The sequence below is a fragment of the Propithecus coquereli genome, unplaced genomic scaffold, assembly GCF_000956105.1.
Source record: "Propithecus coquereli isolate 6110/MARCELLA unplaced genomic scaffold, Pcoq_1.0 Scaffold811, whole genome shotgun sequence".
Lineage (NCBI taxonomy): Eukaryota > Metazoa > Chordata > Mammalia > Primates > Indriidae > Propithecus > Propithecus coquereli.
The window spans coordinates 289,082-312,494 of record NW_012154297.1 but is presented as its reverse complement, the minus strand read 5'-3'; the positions used below and the strand labels follow the sequence as shown (position 1 = coordinate 312,494).

The following is a 23,413-nucleotide window of genomic DNA, read 5'->3' as shown; positions in this document are numbered from 1 at the left end:
AAAAAAAAAAAAAAAAGACATGGCCCCTAGAACCTGCCTCCCACTCTGGTCTCCTCGGCCAGATCAATGATCTAAACCAAGTTCAGAGAGGGGAAGAGTAGCTTTGATGAGCAGATTGGTGGCGAGGTGGCCATGCTGTAAGTCCTCCCACTTTTTAGGGGGGCAGTAGATAGGATGTTACATTCCATCAACAAGCCTAGCAAAGGAGCCTGTGGTGAGCTTTGAGATGGGTTCTCTACTCTTGGAAGATCTAGACGACCCAGCTGGACCCATGCTTGAGAGAGCTAAAGGGGGACATCTAGAGTACAAGATATGGGTGTGTTGGCATGAGGCTGTATGAGTTTCCTGAGCACCCGACGGGAGCCAAGGGAGGCAGAGAGAGCTGGTGGGGCCATCTTGGGTCCCGTCCAATATGGCTGCCTGGCAACAGGAGGCAACCTCAGGAGAACAAGCTGGCAGAGCCCTGCTGGCAGCATGGGAGCTGAGGAAGGAGTCGTAAGCAACCACCAGGAATGGAGATGCATAGTCCAGGGTCAAGGGAGCTTCAGGGGAGAGGGAGACTGCTGGAAATTGCTAGAAAGCACCCACAGAGGCGTCAGCCATAACCAATGAAGATCAAAAACTGTCTTATTCTCTCACTTCTCCTCCCTCCTCCATCCCTCCCTGGTGGGGGCACAATTAGCAGCTGGCGATGGACTAGAGGGAACAGTAGAAGACCCCTGTCCTCCCCTCCCTTCCTGTCGCAGGTCCTAGCTGAGGGAGAGGGGAGATCATTCTCTCCAAATCAAATTCTAAACATTCCAGCTATTGAATTGTTTTATTTGCTCCTGTTGGGACTCAGAAAACAATACCCCAAAATAAAGGCCTTGAAACAGCCTCAGAAACAAACAAGAACAGTCTCTCTCTGCCCTCCTGCTATCCTCCTGTCTCTCAGTCCCGTTCTCCCCCGAAGCTAACCATAAAAACGAAAATCCCTCTTTCCCAAGGCAGGTCATGGAAACCAAAAGCCCTTTTCCCCAAAGCCAGCTATAAAACCTAAAAATATTACTCTAACCTTCCTTCTGCCTTCCTGTGTAAAAATTGACCACAAAGAAATTATCTGACCTGCTTTGTCTGACTATAGGGCGTAAGACCCCCATTCCAGAGAAGGTCCTGCCCACACCCGGGAGGAAGGAATGCACACTCAGGGAGTTGAGAAGAATCTAGACAGACAGGACTTGCTGGGTTTTTCCACGCGTCTATCAGCATTAGATTATATCCTTTTTGTTTAGTCATATTTCTACGTGACGGTTCATATTTTATTAAACCTAAGCATAAAAAGGGACAATTTCTGGCCAGGCACAGTGGCTCACACCTGTAATCCTGGCACTTTTGGAGGCCAAGGCAGAAGGATCACTTGAGGCCAGGAGTTCGAGTCCAGCCTGAGCAACATAGTGAGACCCTGTCTCTACAAAAAAATCAAAAAATTAGCCAGGTGTGGCACACACCTGTAGTACCAGGTACTTGGGAGGCCAAGACAGGAGGATAGCTTGAGCCCAGGACTTTGAGGTTGCAGTGAGCTACAATCACTCCACTGCACAGAGTGGAACCCTGTCTCAAAAAATAAATAAAGGACAATTTCCCTTGTATCTTTGGGTCTTCATTTTGAAGGCTCCCATGTATACATTAAATAAATTTACATAATTTTTCTCCTATCAATCTTCCTCTTGTCAATAATTTTCAACAAACCTTCAGAGGGCAAAAGAAAAGCTTTATGGTGGCCCCAACATTCCTTCACGTGACAATAGCACTGTATGTTACATAAAAACGAAATGAAAGGACAGTCCTGGGGCCCAATAACATCTTGGTCCAGGGCCAGAGGAAGGTGACTCACTTTTTTTTTTTTAGGTTTGAAAGGATGGAAGGAAACAAAAGTAGAATTGTGTTCGGGTTATGACAGTAGTTCTGCCTGTTCAGCAAACAAATTACTCATCTTATTGGGGAATAAAAAAACAACTAACTCATTGGAGCCCCAAGTATTATGGCACCAGCAGATCAGGTTTTTGGTAAACTCTACACGACGATTTTCTCACAGCCTCAAAGCCAGCGTGGCTGAGAATCAAATTTAGTTCTGGGAAAATCCAAAGCTTGTTACAATTCCACAGCAAGTACCAAAGGCATCAGGAGTGAGAACAAGAAAAAGGAAAGTTATGTCCGTATAGACTTGTACGTTGATGGTCATAGCAGTTCGACTCATTATATTGTCTAATTGGAAATGGCCCAGGTGTCTATCAACAGGTGCATGGATAAACAGATTGAATATATTTATACAATGAATAATATTCAGCAATAAAAGTGAATGAGCTACTGTTACACCCAACAACAAAAAGAATCTCAACAACATCACACTGAGTGAAAGAACTGTGAAATTTGGCTAGGTGGGGTGGCTCACGCCTTTAATCCCAGCACTTTGGAGGCCAAGATGGGGAGGATTGCTTGAGTCCAGGAGTTTGAGACCAGCCTTTGCAATAACAAGACTCCGTCCCTACAAAAAAAAATTTAAAAATTAGCCAGGCATGGTGGCGCATGCCTGTAGTCCCAGGTACTCAGGAATTCGAGGCAGAAGAATCTCTTGTACTCAGGAATTCGAGGCTGCAGTGAGCTATGATGATGCCACTGCACTCTAGCCTGGTTGACAGAACAAGACCCTGCCTCAAAAAAAAAAAAAAAAAAAAAACTATGACGTTAAATAATTCCAATTTAAAATAATTCAAGCTTAAACCTGTTGGAACTTTTAAGTACCCTGAGCCTTCAGAGGAATGTGGCTATGTGGCCTGAGTCATATGGCATGCAGCTGCAACTTTTGTCCTTTTTTTCCCTGTAAATAAACATCAAATGGCGCCAGAGATAAGACACCCCGTCCCTCAGATCACGACCCCTCTCAAAGTAATCTTCCTTGGAATGGAGCAATCTGTAACCAATCATTTCGCTGTGGCATATACACTGGTTTTGTAAAATGTTACCATCCTGCTAAAATTTCTATAGAAATGAAAGCTTAACTTCTCTACTTCGCAACGCTGACCCCATTTATTTGGAGTGGGTGTTTCCAGATGGCCATCCTCAAGCTTTCTCCTTGAACAAATCTGCATCTCATTATTTAAGATCGACAGAACCCGAGCTCAAAAGAACACATATGGTGTGTTTCCATTTAAATGAAACTTTAAAAAGAGAAATCTAACCTATTGTGACAGAGAGTAGATTGGGAGGTGCCTGAGGACAGAGATGGAGGGATTAACTGGGAAGGGGAACAAGGGAACTTTATAGGGTGATGGAAAGTTCTACGTCTTGATTGCGGAGGTGGTTACACAGGTGTGCAAATGTGCCAATACTCATCAAAGGGTATAATTAACGTAGGTGCATTTTAGAAAGGCAAATACCACATGATCTCACTTCTATGACTCTAAAAAAGTTGAACTCAAAGAAATAGAGAGTAGAATGGTGGTTTCCAGGAAGTAGGGGGCAGGGAGGGGCAGGATTAGGGAGATGTTTGTCAAAGGACACAAAATTTCAGTTAGAAAAAATGAGTTCAAGAGATCTATATCACAACACCGTGACTATAATTAGTAACAAATGATGTATTATATTCTTGAAAATTGCTAAGAGAATTAGCCATTTCTAGTGTTATTGTCCCTTTAAACTGTCCTGAGCCTTGAGAGGGATGTGGCTATGTAGCCTGGGTCACATGGCACACAGCTTCAACTTCTGCCTTTTTTCCCCTCCTGTAAATAATTAGGACCAAACAACAGCCTCAGAGATAAGACCCCCCCTTAGATTGCTGCCCATCCTCATGGATTTTAAGTGTTCTCACCATAAAAAATAAGCATGTGAGGTAATGCGTATGTTAATTAGCTTGATTTAGCCATTCCACAATGCACACATATTTCAAAACATCCTGTGCACGATAAATGTAGACAACTTTTATTTCTCAATGAAATAAATAAAATAAAATGTTTTAAATAAATAAAAATAAAATGGGTGCATTTTACTGTACATAAATTTTGCCTTGATAAGATTGACTTAAAAATGTTTTTTAATATACAACCAACATGTCACATAATATCACCATTTACCTACAGCTGAAAAATTAATAAATATTGATTAGGCCTACAACATTAGGTCCAGTCATCCACTGAAAGTTCAAAATAAGGCAATAAAGAAGAACAGGATATCCAAAGGCAGCCAAAACTCTCAGAAAGGCGTTGGGTATCATGCCCCTGGGCTGAGGCTGAGAAGAGGGAAGTGGGCGCCCAAACAGGAAGTGTGGCCGGAGACATGATGCAAAGTACGCAGCTTGCCTGACTCTTCGCCCCCACCCTTGGCCCGCAACCCGGAAGTGTGGCCCAGTCCTAGCGGCCAAGAGCGCACGCGCGCCACTTAGCTTGTCCAATCAAGAAGAAGTGAGGCGGGCGTTCGGACGGAAATAGTGTTCTCAAACAGGAAGTGTGGCAGTCTACTGCCTTCCTGTGGGCGAGTACCATGGCGGCCTACGAGCAGGTCCAAAAGGGAGCCCTGAAGCTGAAAGGCGTCGCAGAACTCGGCGTGACCAAGCGGTGAGACCCGAGAGCCCGCGGGACCCCATCTTCCGTTGCCCTTAGACCTTTTCCTCTGACACTCTGACCCATCCTCATCCGCCCCTTCTCTGTACCCCTTCCCAGGAAGAAGAAAAAGAAGGACAAAGACAAGGCGAAACTCCTGGAAGCGATGGGGACGAGCAAAAAGAACGAGGAGGAGAAGCGGCGGGGCCTGGACAAGCGGACGCCGGCCCAGGTGGCCTTCGAGAAGATGCAGGAGAAGCGGGTGAGGCGGAGAGCCGAGCGCGAGTGGTCGGGGGGCTGGAGAAGTCAAACGCTGGTTGACTCGAAGTCGGGGCAGCGCTGGGACGCTCGGAGGAGAGCGAGCGGTCCGAGGGGACCTTAATTTCGGGGAGAAGGTGTTGAGTGGGACGGGGGGGTTTGGCGTTAACCTTTCAGTGGATGGTAGCTGTTGATAGTAAATGGCCATGCTCACTGCTCTAAGTCACCATAACGTCTGTTTCCATGATGACTTTGGCAGATTGAATCATGTTGTATTTTAAGGCTCCAGTAAATTATTTTTCTTGATATTAAGCACTTAATAAATTTGGGTGATATGGGGCAGAAGAGGTCAGGCAGGGTAAGATAGATAAGCTTGACCTATTATCTTGGGGAAAGCGATGATCCATTTAGGTCAGTGGTTCGCAACTGAGGGCAACCGCCTCACCACCACTGCTGCCCCCCACACACACGTGGCAGTGTCCGGGACATGTTCAGGTCACTACTCGGCAAGGGAGTGCTACCAGCATCCAGCGGGTGGAGGTGAGGGATGCTGCCGCACATCCTACAATGCACAGAACACCCCCCACTCCCCCAGCAAAGAGTGATTTGGCCCCAAATGTCAATAGTGCCAGGGCTGAGAAACCCTAACCCCATTCTAGGTGTACAGTGACATTGGGGAAAGTTAACTCATTATTCCCGAATCTAGTTCAGGCATACAAAAACACATGGACTCAGCAGCTCTGACAAGACAGACCTGGGTTAGACTCTACCACTTGTTAGTGGTGTACCTCTGGACAAGTCAGTCAGTTACCTTCCACTTAAAGTGGTGCTAAAGTCTACCTCTTAAGAGCCAGGCGTGGTGGCTCGCAGCTGTACTCCCAGCTACTCAGGAGGCTGAGGCAGGAGGGTTGCTTGAACCCAGGAGTTCAGGATTACAGTGAGCTATGATCACACCACTGCAGTCCAGTTGGGGCAACAGAGTGACACTTTTAAAAAAGAAAAAAGAGAATGTGGAGGAAGAAAGGCTGATGAGAGTGGGTCTAAGAGAATGTGGGGAAAAACAGGTAGAGACGAGGAGTAGAAATAACTCTTTGGAGGAGATTATTATCCATCAGGTGAACAAAGAACTGGACAGAGAAATGGACCTATAGCTGGAAGGGGGTGGAGAGTGAAGGGGAAATGTTTGTTGTTGTTATTTAAAGTGGGAGGTACTGCAGTGTGTTTTGTTTGGCCTAGAAGAGAGGGAGTTATGAGAGATGCGGCAGGTGACAGAGAAGAGAGAGGGATGTGGACAGGGCCAGGTACAGTTGGGAAACGCAGATTCTCCTGTGGGCACGAAGGCTGTTCAGCTCCCAGGTTCCCGGGAGAAGGGCCTATAGGGGGACAGGGGCCTGGCATCTCCAGCCCCATCACCAGCTGTATAGCTGCTCCTCATTTTGTCCATCTGTGAAGTGGGGTTGGTGACAGCACCAGGACACCCTGTGAACGTGGTGCCTGGAGAATCTGGAGTTCGGGAAGGGAGAGCAGAGCCCGGCCAGGTGCCTGGTGTCATGTGACAGCTGAACAAGTCAGTGTGGTGTTTTGTGAGGAGACCCAGGCCTCAGGTGCGCTCACAGCAGCAAGAAGAGAGGCAAGGATGGACAGAGAGAGGTGAGGGGGGAGCAAAGAGGAGAGGAAGGACAAGGAAGAGCAGCCAGGCAAGGATGGACAGAGGGGGGTTGAGGGGGGAGTGAAGGAGAAGAGGAGGGACAAGGAAGAGCAGCCAGGTAGCAGCTACCAATATTATCTCATGATTCTTTGGGTTGACTGTGTTCAGCGGGGTGGTTTTCTTGCTGACCTCATTTGGAGTCTGGCGCAGTCAGATGGCAGCTGGGCCCGGAGTCCTCTGGAAGCACAACTGAGCTGGAAGAGCAAAGATGGTTTTGCCATCACTTGCCTGGTAACCTCAGTGCTGCTTTTGTGGCCTCTTCACCTGGGTCATTTCATCCTCCAGGTCTTATCTTTCCAGCAGGACCAGCAAACTTCCTGCATGGTAGTTGGCTTCCAGGGGCATGAAGCCAGAGTTACCTGGCTGTCTTATGGCTTCAGCCCAGAACTGGCACTACGTTCTGTTGAGTTAACTGAGTCCAAAGCCAGCTCAGAATGTGTGGCCTGGGGACTACATAAGGGATGAACAGGGGGCAGCACAGCTCCTGGGGGCCACCAAAGAGTCAGCCGCAGTCACCCTACCAGTAAGTGGAGAGCCAGTGCAGCCCCAGGTCTGTCTGGCTCTGCATCCCACACTCTCAACTCTTATACCAGGTACCAGCCTTTCCAGGAATCATCAGGTGTTTGGAGTGAGGGTTAGAGCAGGACGTGGTGCAGGGTGCACACTGCAGAACCACACTGGGGAAGGTGGTGTGCATCTTGTAGCCCTCCTGCGCACTGTGACTGGCCATCAAGATGGGTACTGTCACTCGAACATCCCACTCTATGTCCCCTTTACCTCCCTCATTCTTCTTCCTTCCTCAAACCCCATCTTGGCTTTGTTTTCCTGCAAACTGGGAGTGCTATCAGTTGACCGAGGATGCGGGAAACCCACGCACAGCTGCCAGCAGAGTGCGCTCGTGGATACATACTCAGTAGACATTTGTGCGTTTCCTGCTACTCATGAGGCTGGGACCAAAGGGCAACTTGACCCAGGTTCCCTGTTGGGCCACCCTGAGTGGAGCTGAGGGAGGGGGGCAAGGTGTACAGCCCGAAGCCTCCAGCTGTTCTGTATGTGAGACCAGGCTGGCTGGGGCTCCCACCTTCATCCCATGCCAGCCTGGGCTGCCTTGAGCTTGGGAACTCACCTCCATGTCTCTTCTCTCCCCAGCAAATGGAAAGAATCCTGAAGAAAGCATCCAAAACCCACAAGCAGAGAGTGGAGGTAAGTCACCATGCCTGGTGTGGAAGACTGAGCTTTTGAGGGTCCCGTTCAGGCCCAAAGGCTGGGAGCCATTGGAGTGGGAGGGGAGTTGACCCAACAGAAGTGATGCCTCCCTGGGGTCATTCAAAGGAGCGCCCAGGGTTCAGGTGTCTGAAAGATCTGGCAGAGTGGGTTTGAGAGGAGGCGGCTCACTCAGGAGAGACAGGATATGGGAGAGGTGGGGCTGGGCAGTGTCGCATATCCGGAGCACCCTCCTTGGGTCCGTGCCCACGCAGGCTTTCTCCTTCCCTTTCCCAGGACTTCAACAGACACCTGGATACACTCACGGAGCATTACGACATCCCCAAAGTCAGCTGGACGAAGTAGCCTCCCGGCCCTGGGTACAGAGCAGCATCGAGGCTAAGCAGAAGGCCAGGTCAGGGTCATGTTTGGTTCCTGGGGTATTTTCTAGAAACATTGCTTTACACACACCCTCGCATCTTCTGCTGTGGCAGTGCTTTTCGAAGCTGTGTAACCTCATCCTGGAACTTGATTAAAGACAGACTGTCCTTTTACTCAGGTGAGGTTTCTTGGTAGCACATGGAAGATATACCTTTTTGGTTTGGGTGGAAAGTTTTGAAGGTTCATCCAGAGGTAAAGGCCATTCCTTTGTGCCCTGTAAAAATGATTTTGTCCCCGAGTCACAGCTAACGCTCTGAGGCCAGCCATCGTCTTCACCTGGATGAGATGGACTCCAGAGGACAAGGAGCTAATGCAAGTGTGGTCTGCAGTGTGCAGACTCCTGCGGGACCCTGCGTGGGCTGCCCTGCCAAGCTCCCTCTAGCTTCGGGCTTGTGCTGTTCTCCCCAGGCCCCGAGAGGCCACTGGAGGCTTCATGGCCTTCACACTGCCTCCTCAGCCACCTGGCCGGTGAGACAACACAGCCTGGGTGGCAGAACCACCACCTGAGACAAGGATGGGTTATTGCAACGTTGGCAGGCGTTGCTAATTGATCACAGCACTCTCTGTAATGGAACCCGGACATGGCCTGCCTCACAAACCTCAGCCCAGGCTCTGAGCAGCCTCTCATGTTTACTCAGAATGGGCACGTCACACGGAGACAAGTGTTGAGTTTGGGGCTGTCGTGTGTAAACCGGAATAAAGCAAAAAACAGTTGTTAAATACAAGTCTGAATGTCTTACTATTACTATAGGCTAATCGTTACTGAAATGCTGCCTTTTGGATTTATGGCATGTGAAGAAAGTACATACTACAAAACAACTCAGTATGGAAAAACTTAGGTGGCACATCTATTTCCACCTATGGTTCGCACCTAAGAAAGATGACGTGCATTCATTAGTGGTGGCTGTTTTTGGCAGTGATATTCTCCCGTTGCCTGGTGGAAAGATAGTTATTTTAGTTATCCATCACTGTATAACCTATCCAAAATATAGTGGCTTAAAACAACAAGGATATATTATCTCTCAAAATTCTGTGGGTCAGCTGCTGTGCTAGAAGGTTCTTCTCCATGTAGTGTGTTTTAGTTCACTCATTTAGCCACATTGGCTTGCCTGGGGCCACAAAGTCCAAGATGACATCTGACTCTCCAGGATGTCTCCCCACATAGCCTGTCATTGGCCAAAGCAAGTCACATAGCCAAACGGAGAGTCCAGGAGGGAACCACACAAGGGCATGGACACCAGGATGTGTGGATTGTTGGGGGCTGTCACCATGACAGTCTGCCACAGCTGCCACACATTAGAATCTCCTGGGGAGCATTAAGAACCACTGAGGCCTGAAACCCATGTCTAGAGATTCTGTTTTAATTGGTCTGGGGTGGGGTTTGGTCGTTGGGATTTTTTTAGAGCTCCCCAGAGGACAGACGAATCAAAATTTGAGAAACCCTGCCCTACCGTAATAGGTATGGTGTAGTCTGCATTTATTAAGTATAAATAGCAAGGTTGAGATTCAGATGTGACCTGAATTGCCCCCACATGAAGAAAAAAGCGTCACGAGTAATTTATGTGTAAAGACAGTGCTTACTGTGGATGGTACTCTTGAGATTTGAGAGTTTGTTTCCTCCAAAGACATCCAGTCACTTCCAGCCCCCTTGATACTGATTTTTAAACATCTAAAACAAAATGCCTAGAGCAAACCTGGAAGGAAACGCTCTATAATGAGGGGCCACCTCTCTTAGTTAGTTTTTCTTTCTGCCTTATACTTTTTGGCATGTTCTCAGTCTTCCTTCAGTGAATGTGTACAGTTTTGTGTTTAAAAAAATTTTCTAAAACACTACAATAAATTGGGCAAAGTATGAAGCTAGATACAATAGGGTTCCTTACCCATCACATCTGTCACTGCTAACTCTTGCTGAAGAGGCCCTGATGTTCTTTCTTAGGCAGTAATCAGTCACAGCCCTGACGTGTGATCAGATTCCTTCCAGAGCTTATTCAATGGACAATCAGTATCAGAAAGCCCCTCTTGGCTGCTTGCTTTGTGCAAGAATGCTTCCAGCCCAGGATTCACTTAGTCGTTTTCAAATATTCCAGGGTTTTGGTTTGTCTGTCTGTTTTTTGTCTCAGGGTCTTGCTCTGTTGTCCAGGCTAGAGTGCAACCCCAAACTCCTGGGCTCAAGCGATCTTCCTGCCTCAGCCTCTGGAGTAGCTGGGACTACAGGCGTGCAGCAGCACACCAGGCTAATTTTTCTAGTTTTTGTAGAGACGGGGGGCCTCGCTCTTGCTCAGGCTGGTCTCGAACCCCTGGCCTCAAGAAATCCTCCTGCCTCAGCCTCTCAAAGTGCTAGAATTACAGGCATGAGCCACCACACCCAGCCCCACTTTTCTTCTCTGGATTTTCTCACAATTATATCTCCATCCTAAGCAAGGATATATAACCATAGATTTGCAAAAACCATTTTTTCAAACCCCAACAGAGATAGGAGGGAAGATAAAAGATATGCCAGAGGCGGGCAGCTTGGGTAAAATGGCTCTGATACTGCAGCATTAGGATCCTCAGGGTACCGTGATGGTTTATTGGAACAGAAGGCAAGCATTTCTCCACAGCCCAAGTGTTCATAAAAGCAAACTAGATATAATTCAACTGATTAATCAGGGGCCACCGTTTGCATTACCCAGGTGGCCACTAACAGCAGAAATAAAACGCGGTGCTTTTGATCTTGGATCAGGGGGCGTGGTTTTCATGAAAACATTCCGGGCAATAAACAGGATTTCATCTCATTCATTGATAAATGTTGACACTGACAGGCTTCATTGCCATTCCCAGAGTGTTTGATCTCTTTCCAAGTCATCGCCGCCTAACCCTTCCCCTTTTGACTGTGTACTTATTTGTTTCCTAGATTTCCCCACTAGATTGTGAGCTCCACAGGGCTGGGCCCCAGGTGGGTGCCCCCTCCAGGCGCCCTCGCCTAGTTTGGCCCACAGGAGGTGGTTTCCCGCTGCCCTGGCTTCATTGCTCGGCCCGGCAGCCAGAGGGTGCCTCGTTCGTCGGCCCCGCCCCTCAGGGCCTCACGCCCGGGCGCTGGGCAAGAAATACGGTCCCACAGGACATACTGCGCCTGCGTACATTGCGTCCCGCGCCTGCGCATTGCTGGCAGCTCCTCCCTGACCGGACATAACGGTCCGAACACGGATCCTCGAACCGGAAGTGGAGGCGAAGTGTCGCGGGGCGCGCCCGGCCTTGCTCAACAGCCGGCAGTCTCTGCCGCCACCGCCACCGCCCTCGGCAGCTGCCGTGGCCTCCCGCAGCCGCCATGTCCGCCAGCGCCGTCTACGTGCTGGACCTGAAGGGCAAGGTACTGACGGCTCCCCACCCTCCCCGTTGCCGGGCAACCGGCAGGGGCCTCCCCGCGCACACGGGGGACCCACCCTGTTGCTAGGTAACCGGCCAGTGGGCCCCACCCTGGTGTTAGGCAAGAAGGCCGGCAGTCCGGTTCTGAGGGCCCCACCCTGCTGCTAGGTAACCGGGCGGGGGGTCTTCAGTCCGGAAGCCCCGCCCCGTTGCTAGGTAACGCGGTGGGCCGCCGCGCTGGAGTGCCTCGTGCCCGGGACGGGACCCAGGCTTGGGCGAGGACCCGGAGGACCGGCCGCAGCCGGCCCTGGAGCCAGGCTGGGCACCCGGGGGCTGCGCGACCCTTGGCCGAGGGCGGCGAGGCGTGGCGGGGACAGCGTGCCCTCGAAGCCCGGTCCCGCCTTCTTCGGGTGCAGCAGCTTCTGTTTATTTTGCACTTTCTCCCCATAGGAATTTCTTAACGCGCATTGTGACTTCTGGTTAGTTACAAGAGTTCTGTGAGGTGGGTGGTGGAAGCGCCATTTTACAGAGGGAGAAACTGAGGCACAGAGCAGCTAAGCAACCTGCCCAAGGTCACGCTGGTCACAGAGAAGCAGCAGCTCCAGGAGTCCCACCCAGCATCATCTACCCATTCCGTCGCTATCTGCGAAACATCCACTAAGTGCTAGGCGGGGTGCTCAACCTCGGGCTGCCTTGTTAGAGCAAAATCTGCCCTGTCCTTAGGGAGCTCATGGGCTGGTGGGGGAGACGGTCACTAATCTCTGAGGGCACAAATAAATGTAATTTGCAGTGGTGGACCAGGATGAGAGAGGGTTTCCTGAGAGGCGAGTGACAAATCGCACCGAGACATGAGAGAGTTGGACGTAAACTAGGACCCAGACATCTTCCCCCAGGGTTACCTGAGAAAACTTAAGGGAGGGATCATTTCTGCCTTTCAGGAATGGGCTGCTTTCCCCCCCCCCCAAGTCCATCCTAGGTGGAAGGCAAGGGACTGTCTGGCCTCTCACATGTGGAAGCAACAAGCACCCACCCAATGATATTAAGCCCGACATTGCTCAGCGAGAGAAACAAATAGGTGTCGGGTCCCGGGTGAGGCGGGCAGGAGTTAGCTCGGAAGCAGTTGAGAGTGAGGAGGTGAAGTGGCTGCCCCTTCCTGCCCTACCGGCAGTGCTTTCCTTAAGTCCCCTGGGTGGGCGCCTGCCCTAGATGCCACCCAAAGTCAGCAACTGGTGAGGGCCCGTGCAGGGCTTCCTTCCCTGGCCTTCTTGGAAGCAGGGAAGACAACCTTCCTAGAAACCAGCGTGGCCACGTGGAGCTGGCAGAAGCCCTCCATGCAGTGTTCCCCACGGCCTTGTAGCATGATTCTTCCGCCCTGGCCACCGCCTCCCCAGAGGTGCCAGCAGGCTGCCTGTCTCAGCTCGCTTGCTTCTTCAGCAAACATCTCTCAAGTGCCCAGCATGTACCCAGTCCTGTGCCAGGCACGGGGTATCCATCGGCGCCAGCTGTCTCTCCATAGCTGTGGAGTCAGAACTAAGCTCAAAACCTGTGGCTGCTGCCCAGCTGTGTGAGCTTGGGCAATTGCCTTCTCCTCTCTGAGCCTCGCTTTCCTCTCTGGTGAAAAGAGGCTTTTGTGGGGTTTTTGCTCGGACTCGCTGAGCGGACGCTTACGACAGGCTCCGCACTGCCCACGGCTCGTGGTCCACGTCAGCCTCCACAGGTCTCTGGGCCTAGCAGGGGAGTCACATGGAAGCAGAGACATTACCCAACAGTTGGATCCAGGCAGCCACAGGGGCAGGGACAAAGCCCCAGGTGACACAGTTGCCCGACCTCGTCTTTGGCCAGCAGAAGGGGAGGTGGTTACGAAAGGCTCCCTGGAAGAGGGGGATGCTGGAGCCGGGTTTGGAAGGTGACCAGGTGACGGTCCAGTGGAAAAGAGGCGGCCCAGTGGGCACGAGGGGTGAGGGGCAGCCCCTGGGGCTGGCGAGCTGGAAGTCCTGGGCGATGCTGGTGCCTGGACTTAGGTGTTGAGAATGTCCAGATGGGAGGAGGGGACCAAGGAGACCCCTTCAATTCCGGGAAGGAGGAGCCACTGCAAACAGGCTGTAGCCTGGGAGGAGCATGAACAGACCTGCCTTTCGGGATGCACCCCAAGGCAGCCGTGGGCTCCCCTCCCCGCCAGCAACCATGATGCCCTTTATCATTCCTCTCCCTGCGGACCTCGTGTTCCGAAAATTCGCCTCCCTAGCAGACTGCGTTTAACCACAAATACAGCAATGGCACATCAAGCAATGCGTGCCCACATGTCTGCCAAGCAGCGCCTCTGATCACCGAGGAAACCAGCGTGGCCACGTGGAGCTGGCAGAAGCCCTCCATGGACACGTCTCCGCCTTATCTCCCTCGGGTCTCAGCAGCTTCTGACACCACTAACCCCTCTCCCCTCAGCACCTCCCTCCTGGGAAGGAGGAGCTTCTCTCTCTCTTTCTCCCCCTCTCTCTCCTCTCTTCCTTCCCTCTTCCTCCTGTTTCTCTCACCAACTGCCAGCCCCTCCTCCGCTGTCCTCCCTGTGGCTGCTGAGCTGCTTGGCCCAGGCATGCGTCCCCGTACTGTCCCTCTTCTTGGGTGGGCTTTGGTTCGTGTCAGTGGACCAATAGCTCTCAAATTTGCCCAGAGCACTTATCTGGAGATTCACTGGCCTCTGGGACACCATGGAGGTCCCACAGCCACTGCAAATTCAGCATTCCCCCCAAATGAACTCCCTTTACCTGCCTTCATCTCAGTGACGCCATCGTCCATTCAGGTGTCTGCACTGGACACCTGGGCAGTGTCCCCGCTTCCTTTTCCTCCTCACTCCCATAGTCACTGCACAAACGTTTACTGAGCACCTACTGTGGGCCAGGCTCTGTTCTGGGTGTTGGGACGTAGCTGTGAATAAGACAAGTAGACGCTGTTCTCAGGGAACGTCAGGCCATAAATGAGGATCCAAATGCGTAAAGCGGGGGGTGACAGGGACAGTGAAGATAAAGCAGGGTCAGGGTTGACGGGGATGGGATGTGATCTCTCAGCCAGGGCAGCAGGAAGACTTCTCGGGGGAGGTACTGACAGGCCGACGCTTGAGAAATGAGAAGAGCCAGGTCCTGGCATTCTCGGCAGAGAATGCAAGTGCAAAGGCCCTGGGGTGGGCACAGACGTGGCTGGCTCAGACACCGGCTAAGAGGCCAGGCTGGCTGGAGTGGAGTAAGCCAGGGCGGTGTGGACAGAGAGGCGTCGGAGCGGCTCAGAGCAGCCAGACTCCACAGGTCCTTGTGAGCCACCCGGACAGACTCAGTGCCCGGGGAGGCTGGGCTAGGTGGCAGTTTCAGCAGGGGAGAGACCTGATGCGGCTTCTGTGCAAGAAGCTCCAAGCAGAGCCTCTGACATGTCACCTGCCTCTCTCTGACCTGTCCCACGGGCCACAGGGAGAGACAAGGAAAGGAAGGTGCTTCCCCCTCTCTCCGCGGCCTGAAAGAACAAAGACGATGTATGTAATGAAATGGCAGGTTCTGAGGCAGACGGTTCCCAGGATGGTCAGCTCCGCGATGACGCCCTGCCGCTGGCTGTCCTCGCGGGCCCCGAGAGCAGCGGTCGCTCTAGGCAGCACCCCCAACCATAGCCGTGCCCAGGCTGGTAAAGCTTCCAACCTCCTTTTAGGTCCTTCGGTGTAATTTACATGTAATAAACTGCACTTATTTAAAATGTGCAGTTTGATGAGATCAGTCCCGTGTGTACCTGGGAAGCGGTAACCACACCCCCCAAAGCTTCTCCCGACCTCTTTGCTGTCCAGCCCTGCGCCCGGGCAGCCCCTGGGCTGTTTCTCGTCACCATTTCTAGGGTTTTATGTAAGAATGCAGGAAAAGCTCTGTTCTGTGCGGTTTCTTTCGCTCGGCGCAGTGGCTGAGATGCGTCCTTGTGTCGCCAGTCCGTTCCTTTTCGTTGCCGAGGAGCGGTGCTGATGGCGCGCGTGGGCCTTGTTTCCACGCTCACCCGCCGAAGGACGTTTTGTAAATTAAAGCTTCTGTAAACGTTTGTGTGCCAGTCTTCCCGCAGACGTGTGGTTTCGCTTCTCTCGTGTAAACGCCTGAGAGGAATGGCTGCGTCATACGGTAACTCTGGAGTAACTTTTGGGGAAGCTGCTAAACTTCACCGGAGTGGCGGTCCCGTTTTATGTTCCCATCGACGGTGGATGGGGGTTCTGGGTGCTGTCATCCTCACTAACCCGCAGGCTCTGAGACAGAGACCCGGAGGAGGGCTTCTCCTCGGGCCACAGGCGGGTTCCAGTGAACGAGAACCCTCAGCAGGGGACAGGTGCCCTGACAGAGATAGGAGAGCGGGGTGCGTTAGCACGGGAAAGGCTCTGAGAAGGTCTGCGTTGAGAGCCTGTGGGGCATTGCTTAACCTGGTGTCTCTGAGCAATTTGGCTGGACTCCTGCCCCAGGGCCCCCTCCCATCCATACCCTCCGGTGGACCCTGTGGAAGTTGCCCCTGAGGAAGACGCTCTCCTCAAGGTGGTCCCTGGGAGATGGAGATCGGAATGGCCCCTAGTCTCACCCTTTCACAGACGGGTCATGATCAGTGTCCGCAGAGGGAGGCAGGCTGGCACGTGTCACCCCGGGCTGCAGAACTCAGAAGGAAAGCATCTTCCCTCTTCCTTCCCCACGCCAGGTGCTCATCTGCCGGAACTACCGCGGCGACGTGGACATGTCAGAGGTGGAACACTTCATGCCCATCCTGATGGAGAAGGAGGAGGAGGGGATGCTGTCGCCCATCCTGGCCCACGGCGGGGTCCGCTTCATGTGGATCAAACACAACAACCTGTATCGTATCCCTTTGCCAGGGCGGCTCCCAGGGGACTGCTGTGTGTGCACGCGCGTGCGTGCTGACAGCCACGAGCACCTGGCCTGGCCCAGGGCTGGCGTGGGCACAGCAGGAGCCACCAGACACAGCCCTGTCCCCCTGGAGCTCCCTGCTGCCAGAGGAGATGGGCAGAGAACACACGACATGGGTGACAGGTACGAGGAGAGGAGAGGGTGTGACGGGGCCCTCATCTGGCCCGGGGACCCAGGAAGGGAGGTGACATCCTGGAGGAGACCCTCAGGAAGGCCAGCTGGAGGAGTAGGCAGGCACTAGGCCCGGGCAAAGCATCTGCAGGGGAAAGTGAGGCTTGTTCCAGAAGCTTCAGTGGGGGCAGCTGGAGCCCAGGAGAGGGGTGCCTGGTGGGAGCAAGGCTGGAGTGGTCGGCAGGGTCCTAGGCTTCGAAGGACATCATCTTAATGTGATGGGAAGTCTTTGGAGGGTTTTAGGCAAATTTGCATTTTGTGGAAGCCTCTGGCTGCTGAGTTGGGGCCAGACTGCTGGGGACAGGGGTGGACATGCGGAGGCCAGCTTCCAGGTGGGAGGGTACTGGCCTGGTGCTCCCCGTACAAAGAAGGGGAGAGACCGCTCGCTACTCCGCCCGCGCTTCCTGCCCGCAGGCCCGTGTGGAGCCCTGGCCAAGCCAGTTTTCATCCTCGAGGTCTGATTGGCCACCCCACAGCTTTGGTCAGACCTCCAGGCACACTGCGGTACCCACGCTACTGCGGGCAGGGCCTGGCTTTGCAGCGGACAGCCCCATTCGAGCCCCAGCTCCAGCAGCCACGGGACCGGAGGCGAGTCCCTCCCCCTGCCACAGTCCGGTGGCAGCACTGACCCCTCGCTGCAGGACTGTTGGGTCAGTCGAGCTGATACGTGCACATTGCACCCTGCAGGTGTGGGATCCGTGCCCCTCCCCGTGCTCGTGGAGACACTCGGGGCCTTGCTCGTACGGTGTGGCCCACGGGCAAGAGCGTCCCCTGGGAGTCTTTTGGAGACACAGGATCCCAGGCCCCCCAGCCCTGCCCGGTCAGCGTCTGCGCTATAGGGAGATCATTCCTGGTGACTTCCGTGCACATCCCGCCGTGGGCTGTGCTGGCTCGGGGCCCTCGTCTGGCTCCCCGTGGCGTGCCCCTGTCTAGACTTCACCTTGCTCTGGAAGGCCCCAAGGACAGCTCTCACGGGCAGCACAGGCAGCCTGTAACCCCAGGAGTTGGCTGCCCTCTGAAGCCACCCGCTCTGGGCCCTGGCTGCGTAGGTGTGGGGAGGAGGCTGGATTTCCAGATGGGCCCCTCCGTTCCAGGCACGGGTGAGTGGATGTCCTCTCACCCCCAGCCTGGGCCTTAGTTCTAATGCTGGGTGACAATTTCCAGCAAGGCCCTGGCCATGAGGTGCCCACTCCCCTCCTTATAAAGCACCTGGGGAGGGCATGCTGCCCGGCAGGGGAAGGGGGGCCAGCACTCCTTGGACCGGGCTGACGTCCATTTCCTGGGCCCCTGTGCTGTGCCAGGGTGAGGCAGGAAGTGAGGTGGATGTGGCCCCTGCCCTCCCTCCCTCCCGGAGCTTGCTGCTGGGCACACGAGTCAGGTGGCATAGACGTGTCCTGAACAGGGACGTCCAGGGTGCGGTGCGTGGCCCTGCGGAGAAGGAGCCGGCCTTCTCTGGTGGCTCGAGGCCCATTGGGGAAAGAGGAGCGGGAGCGCCCAGCACACCCTGACCCCGGGAGGCAGGGGCTGGCTCCCATGGTGAGAGGGAGAGTCTGTGCCAGCCCCTTTGTGTACATGACCTTGGCGAAGCCACTCGCAGGAGAGAAAACGGAGGTTTCTCTGAAAAGGTTTGCTTCAGGGGCCAAGGCTCGTGTTCCCAAAGCCAGGAAGGGCTAGAGCTGGAATTGGCCCTGGCTGGGGCGTGCTGGGCTTCAGCAGGGTCACAGGGCGGTCGGTGCTAGAGGAGCAGGGTCGATTGTGTCGTGCCTTCTGCGCCTGGAATGAGCCCCGCCCCTCTGCCCGCCCCACTCAGGGAAGCCCCTAACCCAGCAGCTGGGACAGGTGCCCTGTGCCACCTGTGATTCTCTGGGTTAACAAGCACTCCCGGGGGGCTGGGACCACATCTGACTGGGGACTGCTGTGTCCTGGGCCTGGCTCAGACCAGGAGCTTGGTGACCCACGGCGGGCCAAGTAAATGGCTGGGAGTGGGGCTGGGGAGGCTCTGAGTGCAGCGTGGGGGTGGGGTTCCTCCGGGAACCAGGGTCTGCGAGGTGGCAGCCCAGGCGTCTCAACGCTCCTTAACTGCGGCCGCCATGCAGTGGTCGCCACTTCCAAGAAAAACGCATGTGTGTCCCTGGTGTTCTCCTTCCTCTACAAGGTGGTGCAGGTGAGTCTTGTCGGAGGGGCCAAGGGGGGTGGGTGGCAGTTGTCTCGACTCTGCTCTCGCGCCTCCCCGTGCATGGCTGCCCGAGCCAGAGCCGCAGCATCCCCGGGGCGTTCTGGGACTGGAACCTCAGGAAGTGGGATGGCAGAGCCCCTGCCCCCCACCCCTGTGGAATTCTGTGGCCTTCGTTGCTCCCCCTCCCTGGTGAGGAAGAAGGTGAACAGGAGAAGGTGGGGCTCAGAGCAGGGGTGTGCCCTGACCGCGGGAGGGACAGGCAGGCCCCCCGGCCAGCTATGGAAGGATTTTTGGTGAAAACCGGGCTTGGAGAGGTGGAATACCAGCAGGGATGCAGAGCCCAGCTCAGCTCAGAGTCTCCCAGGAACTCTCAAGGCACACATAACCCAGGCCTGCCTTGGAGAAAATTGGCACATGCCAGGCCCAGGCCGACGATGAGATGGGGGCGACAGCGGCACATGCAAAGGCCCTGGGGCAGGAGTATGCCTGGGGCAGTTAGGGAAGACCAGGGAGGCCAATGTGGGACAGCTTGTGGGGCTGGACCACGGGGGGCTGTGTGGGCGTGTGGATTTCATTCCACGTCTGGTGAGAGGTTGCAGAGGGCTTTGAGCGGGAGACTGAAAAGACCTGGTTTGATTTAAAGCAACCTATCTGGGTGCTGAGTAGAGGAAGAACTTGCAGGCAGCGAGGAGCCTGCCGCAGGCTTCCAGGAATGCCGGTGGGGGCCTGGCCAGGTGGGGTTGGGGGGCTAAAGAAAGCTGGGAATGGGGCCCCGGGGGCCTGGGGTGGGCCCAGGAGAGCTTCCCTCCCTCAGGTGGTGCTGCCCGTGCAGAATGTCAGGAGGAGGGGCAGGAGAGTGGCGCGTCTGCCTGGGAAGCCCCCACGTGCGGGCCGGGGGCTGGCCGTCACTCTGGGGCAGTGGAGCCACCTCAGGCGGGCCGTGCCTGGCTGTGCTGTCCGTGATTTCCAAGCAGAGGCCCGGGCGACTGCAGTCCCGGAATGCCCAGGGACGCCAGCAGAGGAGGGAGCACGGGGATGTGGGCAGGGGAAGGTTCTCCCCAAGTGCTGGGCATTTCTTTTCTATTTTAGTGACCTTCCTTCCTTCGGTGTTAGTGCTAACAAAAGAGCTTCTGCCGGCTGGGCATGGAGGCTCACACCTGTAATCCTAGCTACTCGGGAGACCAAGACGGGAGGATCACTTGAGGCCAGGAGTTCAAGACCAACCTGAGCGGCCAGGCATGATGGCTCACACCTATAATCCTAGCACTTTGGGAGGCTGAGGTGGGGGGATTGCTTGAGGTCAGGAGTTCAAGAGCAGCCTCGGGATGAACGAGACCCTGTCTCTACTAAAATAGAAAGAAATTAACTGGGCAACTAAAAATAGAAAAAAATAAGCCGGTCATCGTGGCGCGTGCCTGTAGCCTAGCTACTCGGGAGGCTGAGGCAGGAGGATCACTTGAGCCCAGGAGTTGGAGGTTGCTGTGAGCTAGGCTGACACCACAGCACTCTAGCCCAGGCGACAGATCAAGACTCTTGTCTCAAAAAAAAAAAAAAAAAAAGACCAATTGGAGCAACATAGCAAGACCCCATCTCTAAAAAATTATTTAGATTAACCAGGTGTGATGGTGCACACCTGTAGTCCCAGCTACTCAGGATGCTGAGGAAGGAAGATCGCTTGAGCCCAGGAGTTTGAGGCTGCAGTGAGCTACAATTGTGCCATTGCACTCCAGCCTGGGTGACAGAGTGAGACCCATCTCTAAAAAATAGGGGAAAAAAACTAACAAAAAAAAAGAGCTTCTAACAAGCCCCTCCTCTTTGGCGTCCCTTCTTTAACCCTCTGAACTTTGTGTTGAAATGGGGCAGACACGTGCGCACATGTAGCTGTGCAGGCCGGCAGCTCACCAAGGCCAGAAGGTGGCTCTTGGCCCTCACCGGAGTCCCTGCTGACTCGGAGGCAAGGGCTGACTGTTACAGCCAGAATCAGAGGGCAGCTCGGGAGGGGCCCCAGCCCCCGGGGAGAAGAGAGCGGGATCGGGATGTGCCGCTTCTGACCAGGCTTTAGAGCACATCTGCGGCAGTGCCAGCCGGCTCCCACCGTACAGACAGCCACTGCCCTCCTCCTGCCCCCACCCCGGCCCTGTAGCAGGTCAGCAAGCCTAGAGAGTGGGCAGAAGGGCTGCTGGCTGGGGCCTCGAGGCAGGAGGGCAAATGCATTTGTGCAAGCATTTGTTCACTTCCCATCCGTCTTCTAACACCCGCCTGCCTCCAACACCACAGGTGTTTTCCGAGTACTTCAAGGAGCTGGAGGAAGAGAGCATCCGAGACAACTTTGTCATCATCTACGAGCTGCTGGATGAGCTCATGGACTTCGGCTACCCCCAGACCACCGACAGCAAGATCCTGCAGGAGTGAGTGGGCAGCGCGGGGCCGGGGGTCGGGCCTGGGTGCAGCAGGACGCTGACGTCCGCAGGTTTGGAAACGGGAGAAGCCAATGTCGTCTCCCCGTCCGCCCTCCCGTCTCCAGCCCTGTACGTGCTCTTACTAAGTTGCCCTCGGTGCTTTGGGATCCTGTTTTCATTCAACACCCGTTCATAACAGGAGTATTTTTCCAGTTGCTGGGTCTTTATTTTCTACCCACGTAGATGCGCCAAACCCCTTGCTATTAGGGAGTCACCTGCCTTTGTTTTTATTGTCGTGATCAAAATCTTCCTTCTTCGGAGTCCTGCCCCTCCAAGAATGGCCCACGTGGATCAAGCAGTTCCGGGGGCCAGGCCTGTACAGCACACTTTGCAATCCACAATCTCCCCATTCAGCCTCTCCCCACTGTGCAGGGAGCAGACAGGCGTGCAGACAAGCCTGTGCTCCCAGCCACCATGCCCATCACCCCCCAGGTGGGATCGGGGTCGCCAGGTTACCCTTGCAGGGCTCAGTCCCATCTGCGTGTCCAGCAGGGACGGGAACAGCTCACCCCCACTTGCTTTCCTCCCCACACTGTCTCCATGGTCCCCTCAAAAACTAATGCTTTAGGGTCATTGTAACTTGAGTCTGTTGGTTTTTTGGAAATTGTTAAGATTTTCTTGTGCTAAGCAGCCCCAGGGGGAGCCAGAGGCTGCCTTTTCTGGGCGCGATGGAAGTGAGGGCCTGTTTGCAAGTCAGCCAGGACCTGCCCCGTCCCACTGCAGCCCTGCCGAGACGTCAGGGCCCGAAGCTGTGGTATTGGTGCAGAGGGCCCCTCCTTACCTCTGGGTGTGTGGCCCCCCAGGTACATCACTCAGGAAGGCCACAAGCTGGAAACAGGGGCCCCGCGGCCCCCGGCCACCGTCACCAACGCAGTGTCCTGGCGGTCCGAAGGCATCAAGTACCGGAAGAATGAGGTGTTCTTGGACGTCATCGAGTCTGTCAACCTCCTGGTAGGCTTGCTTCCTTTCCCTCTCTCTATAAAATGTTGCTCCTCCACAATAGAAATAAACACAAATAATATTTTAAAACCAGCAAAGCCCCGAGAACCACGCAGGTTCCGTGTGGCAGCAGATCAGGGGTCAGTTTGGGCCACACAGTGAAACTCGAACTTGTTTTATCTTTATTAGCTTTTGTTCCGATTTAGAATCAATCCATGAACATTGCTTTAAAAAAAGCAGTGTATTGAGTTAGAAAGCGACGCGCTCCTGTAATCAGGAGGCCGCCGTCACTGTCCGCCCCGGGCCTCCTCCTTTAGATAGACAAACACACGTCGTTTTTCTGTAAAACTGAGCTCCCAAGATGTGGTTCTCCTGCAGCTTGGTGTTTTTTGTTTTGTTTTGTTTTTTGGGTTTGGTTTCTCTGTTTTGTTTTACTGTTTTGTGTATGTTTAGGTTTTTTTCTTAATTTTAGTTAAGTTATGAGTAAAGTTGGCCTTTTTATAAAATGAGTTTTCCTGCTTGTGCAGATTTGTGTACCCATCACTGCGGTCGGGACACAGAATCTCAAAACCTCCCTCGTGCTGCCCCTTTGTCACCCTGCCCTCCGCCCTCCCCCACGCCCTGGCTACCACTGGTCTGTTCTCCATCACCATGGTTTTCGTCTCTTCGGGATTGTCGTGTGAATGGCGTGGTGTGGCGCTGAGATCGCTGTGTGAGTGGCAGCATACGGTCTGTGGCCTCTGGAGTCTGGCTTCTCTCACCCAACGTGATGCCTTTGAGACTCATCCAGGGTTTGTTACGTGTGTCAAAAGTTTGTCTCTTTTTGTATTCATTTAGATTTATTTTATACTCTGAACCACAGGTTGTGTATCCACTCACCCATCAAAGGACGTTTGTGTTGTTTTCTGATTTTTGGCAATTATGAATAGAGTTGCTATAAACATTTCGTGTACAGGTTTATGTGTGGACATAAGTTTTCGTTTCTCTAGGGTAAATACCCAGGAGTGGGATGGCTGGGTCACGCGGTAAGTGTGTGTTTAACTTTATAAGAAACTGCCAAACCATTACCATTTCGCACTCTCACCCGCAGCGGAGGAGAGTTCCGGTTGCTCCGCATCCTTGGTCAGTGCTTTTATTTTTGCCATCCCGATAGGCATGTCGTAGCATCTCAGCACAGTTTTCGTTTGCATTTCGCTAGTGGCTAATGGTGTTGAACG

The 23,413-nt window shown here is 53.8% G+C and overlaps 2 protein-coding genes across 2 annotated transcripts in view; both read left to right on the top strand.

Moving 5' to 3' along the window:
- The first annotated feature begins 4,480 nt into the window (after positions 1 to 4,480).
- On the top strand, positions 4,481 to 8,885 carry FAM32A (family with sequence similarity 32, member A). Its single transcript, XM_012663585.1, has 4 exons — positions 4,481 to 4,589; positions 4,695 to 4,836; positions 7,690 to 7,743; positions 8,041 to 8,885. Exons 1-4 carry the CDS (start codon positions 4,516 to 4,518, stop codon positions 8,107 to 8,109), a joined length of 339 nt encoding a protein of 112 aa, XP_012519039.1. The 5' UTR covers positions 4,481 to 4,515; the 3' UTR covers positions 8,110 to 8,885.
- Positions 8,886 to 11,322: 2,437 nt separating this feature from the next.
- The window catches only part of AP1M1 (adaptor-related protein complex 1, mu 1 subunit), a 29,352-nt gene continuing 17,261 nt past the window's right edge, over positions 11,323 to 23,413 (top strand). Inside the window, exons 1-5 of the mRNA XM_012663584.1 lie at positions 11,323 to 11,533; positions 16,228 to 16,384; positions 18,719 to 18,786; positions 21,076 to 21,206; positions 22,061 to 22,208. Of these exons, the coding sequence (XP_012519038.1) occupies positions 11,492 to 11,533; positions 16,228 to 16,384; positions 18,719 to 18,786; positions 21,076 to 21,206; positions 22,061 to 22,208 (546 nt within the window). The 5' untranslated portion in view covers positions 11,323 to 11,491. The remainder of the gene's footprint in view (positions 11,534 to 16,227; positions 16,385 to 18,718; positions 18,787 to 21,075; positions 21,207 to 22,060; positions 22,209 to 23,413) is intronic.

Coding starts and splice junctions, on each gene's coding strand:
- FAM32A (XM_012663585.1), top strand. CDS start 4,516: ATGGCGGCCTACGAGCAGGTCCAAAAGGGAGCCCTGAAGCTGAAAGGC. Junction 4,590..4,694: donor GAACTCGGCGTGACCAAGCG/GTGAGACCCGAG, acceptor ACCCCTTCCCAG/GAAGAAGAAAAAGAAGGACA. Junction 7,744..8,040: donor CCCACAAGCAGAGAGTGGAG/GTAAGTCACCAT, acceptor TCCCTTTCCCAG/GACTTCAACAGACACCTGGA.